At 45.8% G+C, this 15,897-nt stretch overlaps 1 protein-coding gene across 1 annotated transcript; it reads right to left on the reverse strand.

Annotated features, from left to right (window-relative positions):
• Positions 1-255: 255 nt before the first annotated feature.
• LOC124115627 (neuronal membrane glycoprotein M6-a-like) lies at positions 256-10,357 on the reverse strand. The gene is made up of 7 exons (XM_046476684.2): positions 10,226-10,357; positions 8,616-8,772; positions 6,569-6,728; positions 6,269-6,431; positions 4,943-5,037; positions 4,222-4,287; positions 256-3,196 (listed from the first exon to the last, which is right to left on the reverse strand). Exons 1-7 carry the CDS (start codon positions 10,227-10,229, stop codon positions 3,044-3,046), a joined length of 798 nt encoding a protein of 265 aa, XP_046332640.1. The 5' UTR covers positions 10,230-10,357; the 3' UTR covers positions 256-3,043.
• Positions 10,358-15,897: the final 5,540 nt, after the last annotated feature.

The following is a 15,897-nucleotide window of genomic DNA, read 5'->3' on the forward strand; positions in this document are numbered from 1 at the left end:
CCTAGTTCGGCAAGGGTGGAAACTGGACTTTTAATAGTTACTCTCTTGCCTCAGGAAGATGGGTATATCATGTGTATATTCGACTCAACCATAACTGATATTATTTAGCAAGCAGGAGGGAAACATGTCTGTTATACACATGAAGACTTGACATGGTTCACCTGTTGTTTCAGTGTCTATTTACAACCATGTTAAGTTTGTCATTCAATACAAAAAAAACCCACAACCATGAAGGAATAATCCCAAAACTAATGCTCTCTTTGCTGCCATTTTATTGTGTTTATTAGCACATATATTTTTGGTTCTCTTGTGTTGTAAAAACAATGTGCTCTTCAGATGAATTCAATAATCTACAGAAAAAATAACTGCATGGTTTAACGACATTATATAATTAATAGGAGTGTGTGCTGCAATCTGACTGGTTGAAAAACGTGATTGAAAGGGATTCAAAGCTAGGAAATCTGCTGGTCATTTCACTGTGCAGAATAACTTTCTTGATGATGATCTTTTTCTCTATCCCAAATTTGTGAAATAATAGAATGGAAATAGATACCATGTTAATTAGATACCTGGAAATTTCAATACTTGAATCCTTCAGAATGCCGAAAATATATTCCCGGGCATTGATTACTCAATAAAACCCGGTAATCTGAAACTACATGTTTATCTCCTAATTGAAGGCCAGTGATGGTGACAGACGGAGAGGGCAGTCCATCACTTGCAGTATGTACAGTTTTATTGAAGCAATTCCTTCACAGACTGGACCAAGTGTGAGGCAATATTCCAGTAATATGGAGACTAATATGGAGTAATATATAAACTGGAGACACCAGAAATGAGTTTCACACATTGTACCATGCAGAAAATTGAACCAGGGTCTTCAGCATGACAAGCAAACACTTTAACCACTAGGCTATCCAATTGCCCCTGATGGACTGAGAAATCCTACACATGGGGAATCAAACCTGGGGCATAATGAGGGAACACTTGACCCACTCGGCTACCCTAGTCCTCCTCAATGAAGTAGCATGTCTGATGCATGGTCTCAACACCTGTGACTTGATAGGGAGTGGTTTCAAAGTGACTACAGGAGAACGGGTGACCCAGTCGTCTAAGGCACTGCAATTTGCCGTGCAGAGTTGCGTCCCTTTGGCATGACAGGAACCTATGATAATGGATTTCAATCCCGGTCCACCCTGATTATGTTTCTAGGTTTGTCAGGACCGTACTCTGCTCGTGGGTTTCACCAAAGTGGAAAATGTCTGAGACTTGCGTCAGTTAACATCAAGCTGACATGCACTGATATAACTGAAATATTGTCCAAAGCAGCCATAACCCAACTAACTCACTAACTCAAAATCACTACAGACTCATAATGATGTCTTGTGTGCAACTGAATCAGATAGAATCGATAAGGGAAGTCTAAAGAATGTTGCAAGGACTTTTTCATTGTGGGAACATTTAAAACTTGAGGTATGAAGTGGCAACGCTATGGATTAGGCTCACATTATAGACATGATGAATGCTGACCACCTCTTAGACATTTAGACATTCCAGCAGTAATAAAGTGTTACAATGTCTACTATCTACATAACTGACTAAAGACAAAAACAAAAATGTACATCAATATGTGTCAGTTAACATAGCACGGCTATACAGAACTACTGGTACTTATACAAAGATTTCTCATAAACTGGAATGGCATGTGAATATTGGGTTGTAAAATGACCCAATGCTTTCAATCATCAACGAATGAAAAGGTGAAATGGAATGTAATGAAAATGCATTTTCCAAAATATTGTGTTTGAGAAAGTAAAATGAATATATACAAGTGGAACAGTTTTCTCAAAATTTATACTTGTGTGTGTAAATTTCTGAGGTTTAAAAACCGGTGTCAAGGGTTCACAAAGATATAATTCATGAACAACCTCACTTCATCCAAGAACTGACCTGTACACAGAAGAGAATTACATAAACCCTGTCTATACCTGCTCAAGGGGCTTTCAGGCAGACCTCTTTCAGGTACAGAGCATTACAAGCCGCAGAAACAGCCCCTCTGTAATTTCAAGCATATATCTCATGTGATCAACATAATTTCTAAGGCACTTAGCCAAGGCAAGGAACAAACTCACTATCATTGATCAATGCTGTCAAACTTTGCAAAACAATATAGTTTCCATGGTTACAAGTTCTGTTACATACTCTTGAATATAAACAAACTCATCTGCTGAAAAAGACAAGACCAAATTGATTTCTTGGTTTACATATTATCTTGACAAGAGGCAAGAGGAACAAGGAAATGTGGTTTGAATTGATTTAAGAGTCATTTCCCCTAAAAAACCTCAACAAAAAGAAGTTTAACATGTTCGAAAACAAAATAATCCTCAATCAAATAGAACATTACAATTTTCAAGATCAATACATTTTGCCATCTTTATGAGAGCTACTCATCAAAATAATACTATTTTTCAAACCCTCATAATTGGGGGTGAAACGATACATTGGTGTAAAGGTACGATACACGATACTTTTTGGTTTCTGTATTGATACAAGATGATACACTTGCTGAAATATTACTTACTACTCTTTTAATTTATGAGTGAGTGAGTGAGTTAATGCTTTACGTCACATCGGCAATATTTCAGCCATATCGTGACGATTTTAATTTATGACTCCTGGCATTTTTGTCAGTCAGATATCGCAAAATGTGTTGTAATTAGCGTTTCAAGTTCACTACTAAAAATAGCCACTATGAACATGTGTCTACAGCCAGCTCTTCCTTTTGAACTTGCTCTGAAATATTTATTGTCAAGAAGTTTCCATGCGATTTGACGTAAATATACGTATCGCGATACGTATCTTGACCTATATTTTGTGATATGTATCGTATCGTAACCTATGCATCGTTTCACCCCTAAACATAATGACATGTGACTACTGACAACAGCCGATACAGAAGGTGGAGGTGAGATGAACAAGAAACAGTGAATCTCATCAACCATGCCCAGTGTTTTTCTCTTTCTAGTTGACATCTCCAGGAAGTTCAGTCCCCAAGGTAGGGCGGTGGACCCTTCTGAAGCCGATCCACGCTCTGTATTTCCAGCTCCTCCATCTCCACAGCATCCCTGTATTCCGTCAGTTCCTTCGATATCCTGATGCGGGTGTAGTTGGCCGCCAGACAGATCATGAAGTGAATCTACACCCAGTGGAAATATGGTGCAGGACTTACAATGAATCATTATATCCACAAATATCCCCACGTAACATGTTTTCAAGCTTCACGTCTTTTCGAGCCTCTAAACAATATGTAACCAAACGCTTAATGATGTTTTGTTTGTTCGTTGTTTAACGCCACACTCAGCAATATTCCAGCTATATGACGGCGGTTTGTAAATAATCAAGTATGGACCACACAATCCAGTGATTGATATCATGAGCATCAATCCACGCAAGTGGGATACAATGACATGCATCAAACCAAGTCAGGGAGCCTGACCACCTATCCCGTTAGTCGCCTATTAGGACAAGCAAAGTCGCCTCTTACGGCAATCATGAGTTGCTGAAGACCTGTTCTACCCTGGATCTTCACAGATCTAGCCCTAATGAAGCTGATGAGACAGTAAGCTGAGGTGAACCACCTTGATAACGGTGAAATAATCTACATTGAAACACAATCTCATTAAAATCAGACCTCAGTTCTCCCTACCGCATAAAAAAGATCTGAGGACATCCTATTAGGGGTCACATCAGAACGACCTTTCATCCGACCAATAAGAGCATCGCTTACCAGATTATGAAAGTGACAGTCGGAATGTGATTTCTAATCATGCAACCTCGAAAACTTTAACCCCGAACGATAGTTACGTGTTTAACGACTGAATCCATGCATTCAAGACCATCTATTAGCCATACCCGAATGTTCTTTTGTTCAGGTTTCAAATTTGTAATCGAGAATTTGTCAAAATATGTTTCGAAGCATAGCCGCCAATTTGAAATTAGTGCCATAAAGTACGAGAAAGCTGCCTTCTGAACAGCATATTTTCATCAGTATATGATGGTATTTAGTGCCTAACCTAAATGTTCTGCTTGGTTTTGTATGAACTGCCAGTGAAATACACTCTTTATAATTATAGTTTAAACACTTTGACATGCTCAAGGTGCCTTTTATATAATGTACGCTTTACTGTCATTATTCTCCAAAAGATCTCAAAACAAACTCACCATTCCCAACACAATTAGAAGGGCACTGATGAAGGCCACACAGAAGAGAGGACCAGACTCTGTTACCTGAAAGATAAAGGTCAGAGTGAGTGAGTGAGTGAGTGAGTGAGTGAGTGAGTGAGTGAGTGTGTGAGTGAGTGAGTGAGTGAGTGAGTGAGTGAGTGACACCCCCGACAGGTGATGTGAAATGGGCTTTAACGTCGCATCCAAGATTACTGTATTTATATAGTGATGTGCATGCACGTGTGTGTGTGGCTGCTTGTACCAGACTGAACGGATGCCGATTTATAGTGCTAGCCAAATTAGATACCATGCCGCAGTTTAACATGAATACCCCACTCAGACACAGTATACTGATTGAGAGCCTGCATGCATGTCGCTATATAAGTGCAATAATCTTGGGCGCAATGCTAAACCCCATTTCACCTCACCTCACCACCTCTCTGAAAGGAGGAGTGTCAATTTTCATCATGTTCATTGCAGAACATCCAACAAGTCCAGCAAACAGCTTCTTTTCATTGTTAAAACAGATGTCAATTTCTGCCAGTAGTAGAATGAACAAACTTTTTTTTATACCCATCCCCAAATATCAAATGAATGGTCGGTGTAATGTAGTGGGTTCAAGTTCTACTTGGAATCACTGCATATTTTCATCTGCTCAGGTTCTTTAAAATCAAGAGTACTTTGTCTACTGAAGCATGTCAACATGGCAAGTGCCCACCTTCACACACATCCTCTTCAGTTCATTGTGCAGACACACCGCTTCTTTTCCCGGGGGAGTGATACCAGACACGAACGAACTGTTCCGGTAGATCCCTGAAACAAGACAAAAGTACAGTAAAACATGCTTATAACCAACACGCTTATAACGAACTGGCCGTCATATAGCTGAAATATTGCTGAGTGCGGCGTTAAACAACAAACCAACCAACAAATATAACGAACTGACGCACATTACGGATATATTATTGAGTGAGTGAGTTAGTTTGGTGGATGGCTGAGTGGATGTGTGAAGGGATGGGTGGGTGGGTGGGTGAGTGAGTGAGTTGGGTGCCCATGTTGGGGACTTTACCACTAGGCTACCCGACTGCCCCTAGAGTGGAGTGGAGTGGAGTGGAGTGGAGTGGAGTGGAGTGGAGTGGAGTGGAGTGGAGTGGAGTGGAGTGGAGTGGAGTGGAGTGGAGTGGAGTGGAGTGAGTGAGGGACTTTACCACTAGGCTACCCGACCGCCCCTGGAGTGGAGTGGAGAGGAGTGAGTGAGTGAGGGCCTTTACCACTAGGCTACCCGACCGCCCCTTGCGCGGAGTGGAGTGGAGAGGAGTGGAGAGGAGTGGAGAGGAGAGAGTGAGGGTTTTTACCACTAGGCTACCCGACCGCTCCTGGTGTGGAGTGGAGTGGAGTGGAGTGGAGTGGAGTGGAGCGGAGGGGAGCGGAGGGGAGTGGAGTGGAGTGGAGTGGAGTGGAGTGGAGTGGAGTGGAGCGGAGTGGAGCGGAGTGAGTGAGGGACTTTACCACTAGGCTACCCGACCGCCCCTGGAGTGGAGTGGAGTGGAATGAGTGAGGGACTTTACCACTAGGCTACCTTACCACCCCATTTTTTGCAATGAAAGAACATGAGAACCAAGTTGAAATTTTGACATCTTTAGTCAAAGTGAATCCTAACCTAATCACAAATAATAAGAAAACCCCAGACTCTGTATATTATCTAATGCTAAATACACACTGATATTATAATCAACAAGCATAACTAATCAAAACCTGGTTGGTTGGTTTCTTGTTTAACGCCGCACTCAGCAATATTCCAGCTATATGACGGCGGTCTGTAAATAATCGAGTCTGGACCAGACAATCCAGTGATTAATATCATGAGCATCGATCCACGCAATTGGGATTGATGACATGCATCAACCAATGCAGCGAGCCTGACCACCCGATCCCGTTAGTCGCCTTTTACGACAAGCATAGTCACCTTTTAAGGCAAGCATGGGTTGCTGAAGACCTATTCTACCCCGGAATCTTCACGGGTCACAAAACGCTATGGACTCACCAAACTGAGTCAGGTTGAAGCAGTAGTTGATTGTCTGTGCATTACGGCTGTAGACCTCGTGATTGCAAATGGCTGCCAGTGCTCCGTACATGATCATAGGGACGACGGAGAAGGAGAGGATGATGATCCAGGCCAAATTCAGGATGTACGAGATTACCATGAACTGGAAACAGAGTGAGTGAGTGAGTTCGTGAGTAAGTCTTTGGGCGAAAAAAAAACCACACAAATACATGTTCACATAATGAATTATCCACGTGTTTAATTTATCCATAACACCAGGTTAATGAATATTATACATACGAAAGCTGCAGATATTCTGCCTCCCATGATGCACTTGGCTCCAGAGTACACGTTCTGTCTGGTGGCTCCGGTAGCGAGCAGCCCAAAGATGAGCAAGATGATGGCGAAGATCCCCATGCTGACAGCCAGCACAACAAACACCACTTGGATCACCTCCAGCCTGTCATGAAATATAGGTGTTACATTAAATTGCACATATTTCCTTTTTGTTTGTTGTTTAATGCCCCACTCAGTAATCTTTAAGTTTAAGCTATCTGACAGCAGCCTGTAAATAATCGAGTTTGGACCAGACAATCCAGTGATTGACATCATGAGCATTGATCCACAAAATTGGAGTGAGTGAGTTTGGTTTAACGCCGCTTTTAACATTATTCCAGTTATATCAAGGCGTGTCAGCTTAATGTGGGAGGAAAGCCCGAAGTGATGCAGGTCTCAGACGTTTACCACTTTTGGTGAAACCCACGAGCACGGATATGGTGCTGACAAACCTAGGAACAAAATCGGGGTGAAGCGGGAATTAAACCTACGATCATGGGTTTTGGGCGTGCCCAACGGACGCAACTCTGCACAGTGAATGATGATGCAGGTCTCAGACGTTTACCACTTCGGTGAAACCCCACGCAATTGGATACGATAATATGCCTCAAGAATGGGTTTCCTGAAGACCTATTCTACCCCGGATCTTCACGGGTGGCACATCTTTTCATTTTATATCAGTCAGGGTGGCCTCTTGAAAATGTGGACTTTTCAATTTCAACTACATAACACGGTTTTTCAGGCACTGGGCCAAGTCACCGCACACATATTAAATGACTGTGTATGCACTGTGTACTAGTGTCACCGACCCGAAAGCACTTTATTGATTCCCGGCTATTGTCATGATTGTTGTTTTTTGTTTTTCAAAATGAAATCAACAGTAACCATAAATATACCCAACTATTTATGGCTTTCCTAGGGTGAGTGTGTACTTCCTTGATAACAAAAATGGTAATCAAATCTTTGAAAAATAAGTCTGAATCATGGAGTCATGGAATTTCATCCCTCGAAATGTCACAAAAGCAAGAGTGGGTGAGCATGGTGAGTGTGGTTTTACGCCACTTGTGGCAATATTCCAGTCATATCATGGTGGCAATATTTCAGTCATATCACGGCGGGAAACACCAGAAATGAGCTTCAAACATTGTACCCATTTTGGGAACAATCCTGGGTCTTCAGTGTGGCTAGCGAAAGCTTTAACCACTAGGCTACCCTACCGCCCCTCGCATAAGCAAGGGACCTACCTGACTGTAATATAGGCCTGTTGCCTTTCATACTTTAATTAATTTAATTGATACTGGTTGTTACATATTCTATACATTTCAATTATCACATAATAGCATCATGGCCATGATGATAAATACTGTAGTGAGATTTGAGGGACAAAAGAAAAAAGTGTTCAATTTTACAACAATGACCTGTCTTCATGAGTACATGATGTAAGTGTGGGCCAGAATGTTTTATCCTACTTCAAATAAATAAAATACTTCAATTTTGCTGATGTGTGTGTGATGCCCTAGAGTGTGTGAGTTGGGTTTAACGCCGCTTTCAACAGTATTCCAGTTTTATCACGGCGTGTCAGCTTAATGTGGGAGGAAAGCCCGAAGTGATGCAGATCTCAGAGATTTACAATGTGAAGCCCATGAGCATGGTGCTGACAAATATAGAAACATAAGCGGGGCGAACTGGGATTCGAACCCACAATCATAGGATTCTGGCGTGCCCAAGGGACTCAACTCTGCACAGCGAATCGCGGCGCCTTAGACGACTGGGCCACCCGTGCCCCTGTGATGCTGAAGAAGGAGTGAGTGAGTGAGTGAGTGAGTATGGCTTTACGCCGCTTGTAGCAATATTCCAGCAATATCACGGCGGGGGACACCAGAAATGGGCTTCACACATTGTACCCATGTCGGGAATCGAACCCGGGTCTTCGGCGTGACGAGCGGACGCTTTAACCACTAGGCTACCTGACCGCCCTGCTGAAGAAGGAAAGCTATGCTTAAAACCTTACCATCCCACTTTAAAGTTGAACAGATCATTGAGGATGTCGTCGATGAAGATTTTGAGGGCCTGGTAGGAGGTGCCGCAGAAGACGCAGACTCCGATAATCACAATAATCATTGCCAGCAGGGACCCAAAAGGGGTCCGACCAAGACAGGTAATACAAGCTGAAATAAAATATCAATCTAGTATCATGACTATGTATATTTGCATATTTAGATGATATCAATGGGGGGATGATTATCAAGTTGTCTTCCTTCACTAACCCACTGTTGCACTGACACAGCTGGCCCAACATTAAATGGATAGCGCATGTGGTACAATATCTGAGTATGCTGGGGCAAATGTTCCATACAGACGGTAACCACTGCCGCCTTCACAGGACCAACATTGTTATTAGTGGTTATCAGCAGAGGACGTAACGTGTACGCGAGACGGCTCTCCTGTCTCGCGTAAAAGTGACCACCTGAGAGGGGGTCACTCGTATGCGTGACGGCCTGTCAGTAGACCATGGATTTCTGCATGTTGCACAAAAATGTCTCTACAAGCGTTATTTGTGAAAATAATACAACAAAATTAAGTACAGTTATTGATCATTCTACTAGTTATCGAATGACATGAAAAGAATGTCATAAGAAAAATAATTTACGGTCAAATTGGGAGAAAAATGTGCAAAAATCGAGCAAAATGTTCTGTTTTTGACAGCGATTTTCTCCTATGTACATATTTTTCAGAAACTAACACGTAGTATTTAGTATTTAGTTATTAGCGTCACTGAATATTTACTCAATTGCTGACATTCACATTGGGTTGATAGTAAGCAGTCGCAGACCTAACGTTTGTTTGTTTCAACGCGGACCTATGTTACAAGTATTTACAATTCCGTGGTTTCAATTGGTGCATAAATATCTTTCAAGACATTATCATTATGTTAAAAACCTACCTGTCAGTGTTAAATTAAATCATCATCACTTTATCAGTTTATGTACCTTCAACTGGTAGTATTGTTAAAAAGACATCTCCAATCTCCATCCCAACTGCTACTGGGATCAAGGAGCCCATAAGTAATTGTAAATTGAAACTTTTTTTTTTTTTAAATTTAGCTTCTGTCAACAGATAAACCTCTAATCAGCTAATGATGTTCTTGTTCAAATGAAATGTCGCCATTACGCCTTATACATTATATGTTGTTTAGATCTAAATCTTAATTAATATATTATATAGCGTAATTCATTGCTTATTGCATAGGGTTATGAAATTACTTTCAATCTGGGGTACGGATTTTTTTAATGTCTTGAAAGATATTTATGCACCAATTGAAACCACGGACTTGTATATACTTGTAATATAGGTCCGCGTTGAAACAAACTCAAATAATTAATGAAAAAACTTTTTGACCTATCTTGTGATCTTCAATTGCACACGGAAATAACATTTACTCGTATATAAATGATTAACTTCAGTTTCAATCACAAACATGACAAATATGAGAACACCTGTAATTCTGATTAACAAATAGGTGATGTTTTTTCACACAGGTAATGGCCTTCAAACACACTATGATCAAATAAAATTAGAACCCTGTGATTAACATAAACACACCAATTCTCTATTACTCACCCATTTTGGCAGGTGCGTCCAAACCCGGCTGTTTTATGATCCAAAACACATAAAATACCTGTCAGAAACACCTGAATATTTCGAAAACTTCCGGTTTAACGACCAAGGGACATAACTCGCACGAAATGATACTTTTGGCGGACCACAAAGCAGGTGAAAATTTCCGGACTAAGACACGAGGTTTAGTCATATTATTTTTTGTCCACTGGTAATATTACCACATTGCCAATAATTAGCAATTAAAGAAACAAAATCAGAACAGCAGAAGTGAAACGTAGTTTCATGTCATGTCATGTTTAAACAAACAGACGTCATTAGACGAGTGTTGCATTTTTGTGGACCGGTATAGCAGATCATATAACACTTGAAATCCTCGTAAAGCGCTTGGTGCCAATAAAAATAAGAGGTATCTAATCTCCAGTTAGACTACCTCAAATTTCATAACACATCAGCTTTTGTCCTGATTAGCTACTCTTTGGCCAAAGCGATATGTTATTACGGATTTCAGTGTAGTCATTTGGTGAAAATGTCTTTTGGGGTCAAAGTTCATAGTTGGAAGTGAAAATCTGTATTGTTTGTAGCGGCGTTTCAGGGCTAATTCTTCTATGAATGTGATACATCCACCTGGTGAAGGGATAAGAAGTAGACTATTCATGTTCTCACAACTCCTAAATGTCAAGCGAAACTTCACTGGTTACCTATATAAGTATTTAGGAGATAAACATTATGTGTTGGAAGATGTCCCTGTGTTATTGTTGTGTGTTGCTTATTTGCTGTTTAACGCCGCACTCGGCAAAATTTCAGCTGTATGGTAGCGGCCTGTAAATAATCAAATCTCGACACGACAATCCATGCAGTGATTGACATCATGAGCATCGATCTACGCAATTTTGGGATTCGATTACATGCATCAACCAAGTTACTAACACTCATATGACCCATAAAATGTCACTTTTTGCAATGAGATATTCCGTGCTACCAACACTCTCATGAACTGTGCTGGGAAGTTCGTGAATCAATGATGGTGTATGGGGAGGTCTTTCACACTTAAGCCTATAAAAAAACATCCTTGTTATCAATCGCATAATTATTACTCTAGAAAGCTCCAAGCTGCATGGTTTTGTTTGACCCAAGCTAAGCCGGCGAACCCGACTTGGCCTAACCGGCGCTCCCGTCTGGCCCGACCCAAGCAAACCCGGCGCTCCCGACTTGGTCTGACCGGCGCTCCCGTCTGGCCCGACCCAAGCCGAGCCGGCGAACCCGACTTGGTCTGACCGACGCTCCCGTCTGGCCTGACCCAAGCCTAGCCGGCGCTCCCGTCTGCCCCGACCCAACGCTCCCTTCTGGCTAGACGCAAGCGGAGCCGGCGAATCCGACTTGGTCTCCGATCGACGCTCCCTTCTGGCCCGATCCAAGCCGAGCCCGCGCTCCCTTCTGGCCTTATCCCAAGCCTAGCCGGCGCTCCCGTCTGGCCCGACCAAAGCCGAGCCGGCGAACCCGACTTGGTCCGACCGACGCTCCCGTCTGGCCAGACCCAAGCCTAGCCGGCGAACCCGACTTGGTCTCCGATCGACGCTCCCGTCTGGCCTGAACCAAGCCTAGCCGGCGCTCCCGACTTGGTCCGACCGACGCTCCCTTCTGGCTCGACCCAAGCCGAGCCGGCGAACCCGACGGTTCGACCGACGCTCCCGTCTGGCCCGACCCAAGCCGAGCCGGCGAACCCGACTTGGTCTGAACCAAGCCGAGCCGGCGAACCCGACTTAGTCTGACCGAAGCTCCCATCTGGCGCGAACCAAGCCTAGCCGGCGCTCTCGTCTGGCCCGACCAAAGCCGAGCCGGCGAACCCGACTTGGTCCGACCGACGCTCCCGTCTGGCCTGACCCAAGCCTAGCCGGCGCTCCCGTCTGGCGCGACCCAAACCGAGCCGGCGAATCCGACTTGGTCTGACCGGCGCTCCCTTCTGGTCCGACCCAAGCCGAGCCGGCGCTCCCGACTTTGTCTGACCGGCGCTCCCTTCTGGCCTTATCCCATGCCTAGCCGGCGCTCCCGTCTGGCCCGACCAAAGCCGACCCGGCGAACCCGACTTGGTCTGACCGAAGCTCCCGTCTGGCGCGAACCAAGCCTAGCCGGCGCTCCCGTCTGCCCCGACCCAAACCGAGCCGGCGAACCCGACTTGGTCTGACCGGCGCTCCCTTCTGGTCCGACCCAAGCCGAGCCGGCGCTCCCGACTTTGTCTGACCGGCGCTCCCTTCTGGCCTTATCCCATGCCAAGCCGGCGCTCCCGTCTGGCCCGACCAAAGCCGACCCGGCGAACCAGACTTGGTCTGACCGACGCTCCCGTCTGGCGCGAACCAAGCCTAGCCGGCGCTCCCGTCTGCCCCGACCCAAACCGAGCCGGCGAACCCGACTTGGTCCGACCGACGCTTCCTTCTGGCCCGAACCCGACTTGGTCTGACCGGCGCTCCCGCGAACCAAGCCTAGCCGGCGCTCCCCGCCTTATCCCAAGCCTAGCCGGCGCTCCCGTCTGGCGTGAACCAAGCCTAGCCGGCGCTCCCGTCTGGCGCGAACCAAGCCTAGCCGGCGCTCCCCGCCTTATCCAAAGCCTTGCCTAGACCAAGTTGGTCCGACCGACGCTCCCTTCTGGCCCGACCCAAGCTGAGCCGGCGAACCCGACTTGGTCTCCGATCGACGCCCCCGTCTGGCCTTATCCCAAGCCTAGCCGGCGCTTCCGTCTGGCCCGACCCAAGCCTAGCCGGCGAATCCGACTTGGTCTGACCGGCGCTCCCTTCTGGCCCGACTTGGTCCGACCGACGCTCCCGTCTTGTGTCGTGTCCGACACAAGCCGAGCCGGCTTTTCCGTGTGACCAATTTTCTGTCAGAGACACCACCCAAATCACCCACCATATCGAATCCGACTTGGTCTGACCGGCGCTCCCTTCTGGCCCGATTTGGTCCGACCGACGCTCCCGTCTTGTGTCTTGTCCGACACAAGCCGAGCCGGCTTTTCCGTGTGACCAATATTCTGTCAGAGACACCACCCAAATCACCCACCATATCGAATCCGACTTGGTCTGACCGGCGCTCCCGTCTGGCCCGACCCAAGCCGAGCCGGCGAACCCGACTTGGTCTGACCGGCGCTCCCTTCTGGCCCGACCCAAGCCGAGCAGGCGAACCCGACTTGGTCTCCGATCGACGCCCCCGTCTGGCCTTATCCCAAGCCTAGCCGGCGCTCCCGTCTGGCCCGACCCAAGCCTAGCCGGCGAATCCGACTTGGTCTGACCGGCGCTCCCTTCTGGCCCGACTTGGTCCGACCGACGCTCCCGTCTTGTGTCGTGTCCGACACAAGCCGAGCCGGCTTTTCCGTGAGACCAATATTCTGTCAGAGACACCACCCAAATCACCCACCATATCGAATCCGACTTGGTCTGACCGGCGCTCCCTTCTGGCCCGACCCAAGCCGAGCCGGCGCTCCCGTCTGGCCCGACCCAAGCCGAGCCGGCGAACCCGACTTGGTCTGACCGGCGCTCCCGTCTGGCCTTATCCCAAGCCTAGCCGTCGCTCCCGTCTGGCCCGACCAAAACCGAGCCGGCGAATCCGACTTGGTCTGACCGGCGCTCCCTTCTGGCCCGACCCAAGCCGAGCCGGCGCTCCTGTCTGGCCCGACCCAAGCCGAGCCGGCGAACCCGACTTGGCCCGACCCAACGCTCCCTTCTGGCCCGACCCAAGCCGAGCCGGCGAATCCGACTTGGTCTGACCGGCGCTCCCTTCTGGTCCGACCGAAGCCGAGCCGGCGCTCCCGACTTTGTCTGACCGGCGCTCCCTTCTGGCCTTATCCCATGCCTAGCCGGCGCTCCTGTCTGGCCCGACCAAAGTCGACCCGGCGAACCCGACTTGGTCCGACCGACGCTCCCGTCTGGCCTGACCCAAGCCTAGCCGGCGCTCCCGTCTGGCCCGACACAAACCGAGCCGGCGAACCCGACTTGGTCCGATTGATGCTCCCGTCTTGCCCGACACAAGCCGAGCCGGCTTTTCCGTCTGACCAATATTCTGTCAGAGACACCACCCATATCACCCACCACACAGTCCATGAACAATGTGCATGTAGGTCTTTGAAGCAGTCATAAAATCTTCCTTCGTCACATTAATAATTTAGAGTCCTGATATTAAGTCTCCAGATGCATTATTTCACTCTGAGCACAATAGTCTCTTTCATTGTAGTCACTTTACTTTGCAAACTTTCAATACAATCTTTACTTTCTGGTTTTGCATGTGAAAAAATTAATTTCAAATATGTTCTGACCCGTGAAGATCCGGGGTAGAATAGGTCTTCAGCAACCCATGCTTGCCGTGAAAGGCGATTATATGCTTGCTGTAAGAGGCGACAAACGAGATCGGGTGGTCAGGCTCGCTGACTTGGTTGATATATGTCATCGTATCTCAATTGCGTGGGTCGATGCTCATGATATCAATCATTGGATTGTCTGGTCCAGACTCGATTATCTACAGACCATCGTCATATAGCTGGAATATTGCTGAGTGCGGCGTTAAAAAAAGAAGAAAAAAAAGAAGTCAAATATGTTCTCTGAGAACACACCCTGCTTTGATATAAATACAGCACGAAAAATCTTACGTAATTTTTCTTAACCGTGTCTAACAAACTCCTTGCAATATCCCAAGGAGCATATCTTCTTGCGAAAATAACCCGTGAAGATCCGGGGTAGAATAGGTCTTCAGCAACCCATGCTTACCGTAAAAGGCGACGGTGCTTGTATAGAGAGGCGACAAACGAGATCGGGTGGTCAGGCTCACTGACTTGGTTGATATATGTCATCGTATCTCATTTGCGTGGATCGATGCTCATGATATCAATCACTGGATTGTCTGATCCAGACTCGATTATCTACAGACCGCTCTCATATAGCTGGAATATTGCTGATCTCGGCGTTAAACAACAATCAATCAAACAAACAAATCTTGCGAAAAAGCCTTTAAGCTCGAACTTATGTCATGGACTCATTACTGAGTATATAGTTTATGCATAAATGTAGTAACTCAAAGGTTAGGAATATTTAGGGTAGAACCGTGGCAACATGGTATGAAACCATCACAAAACATCACTGATTAAGTAAAACTGATGTTGCCGGCTTTTCGACGAATTTGTATGGAGGCAATCTTGAAATTTCCAAATGGCCACCATTTCTCATCCGCAATCGTTCATATTTCAACTGTATTTGATATTTGTTTGTTTGATGTTTAACGCCGCACTCAGCAATATTCCGGTCCAGCGGTTTGTAAATAATCGAGTCTGGACCAGACAATCCAGTGATTGACATTACGAGCATCGACCTTGGCAACTGGGATACAAAGACATGCATCGAACCAAGTCAGCGAGCCTGACCATCCGATCCCGTTAATCGCGTCTTCAAGTGGCAGATATTCAGTATTATGTTTATTAGTGTTACTTTATACGCCGAACATCTGGTTATGCGTTTCATATTTGAGGAGTATAACACAACCCCCAGGCATGGAAATATCCAAGAGACCGCCAGCAGAATAATGACAGAAGTGACTGGCAATTTACCATGGGGGTGGTTTTGTTTGTTTGTTTGTTTGTTTGTTGTTTTACGCCGCACTACGCACTATTCCAACTTTGTAACGGCTGTTTTGGGTTG

Source organism: Haliotis rufescens, unplaced genomic scaffold, assembly GCF_023055435.1.
Source record: "Haliotis rufescens isolate VD_foot unplaced genomic scaffold, xgHalRufe1.0.p SCAF_7, whole genome shotgun sequence".
NCBI lineage: Eukaryota > Metazoa > Mollusca > Gastropoda > Lepetellida > Haliotidae > Haliotis > Haliotis rufescens.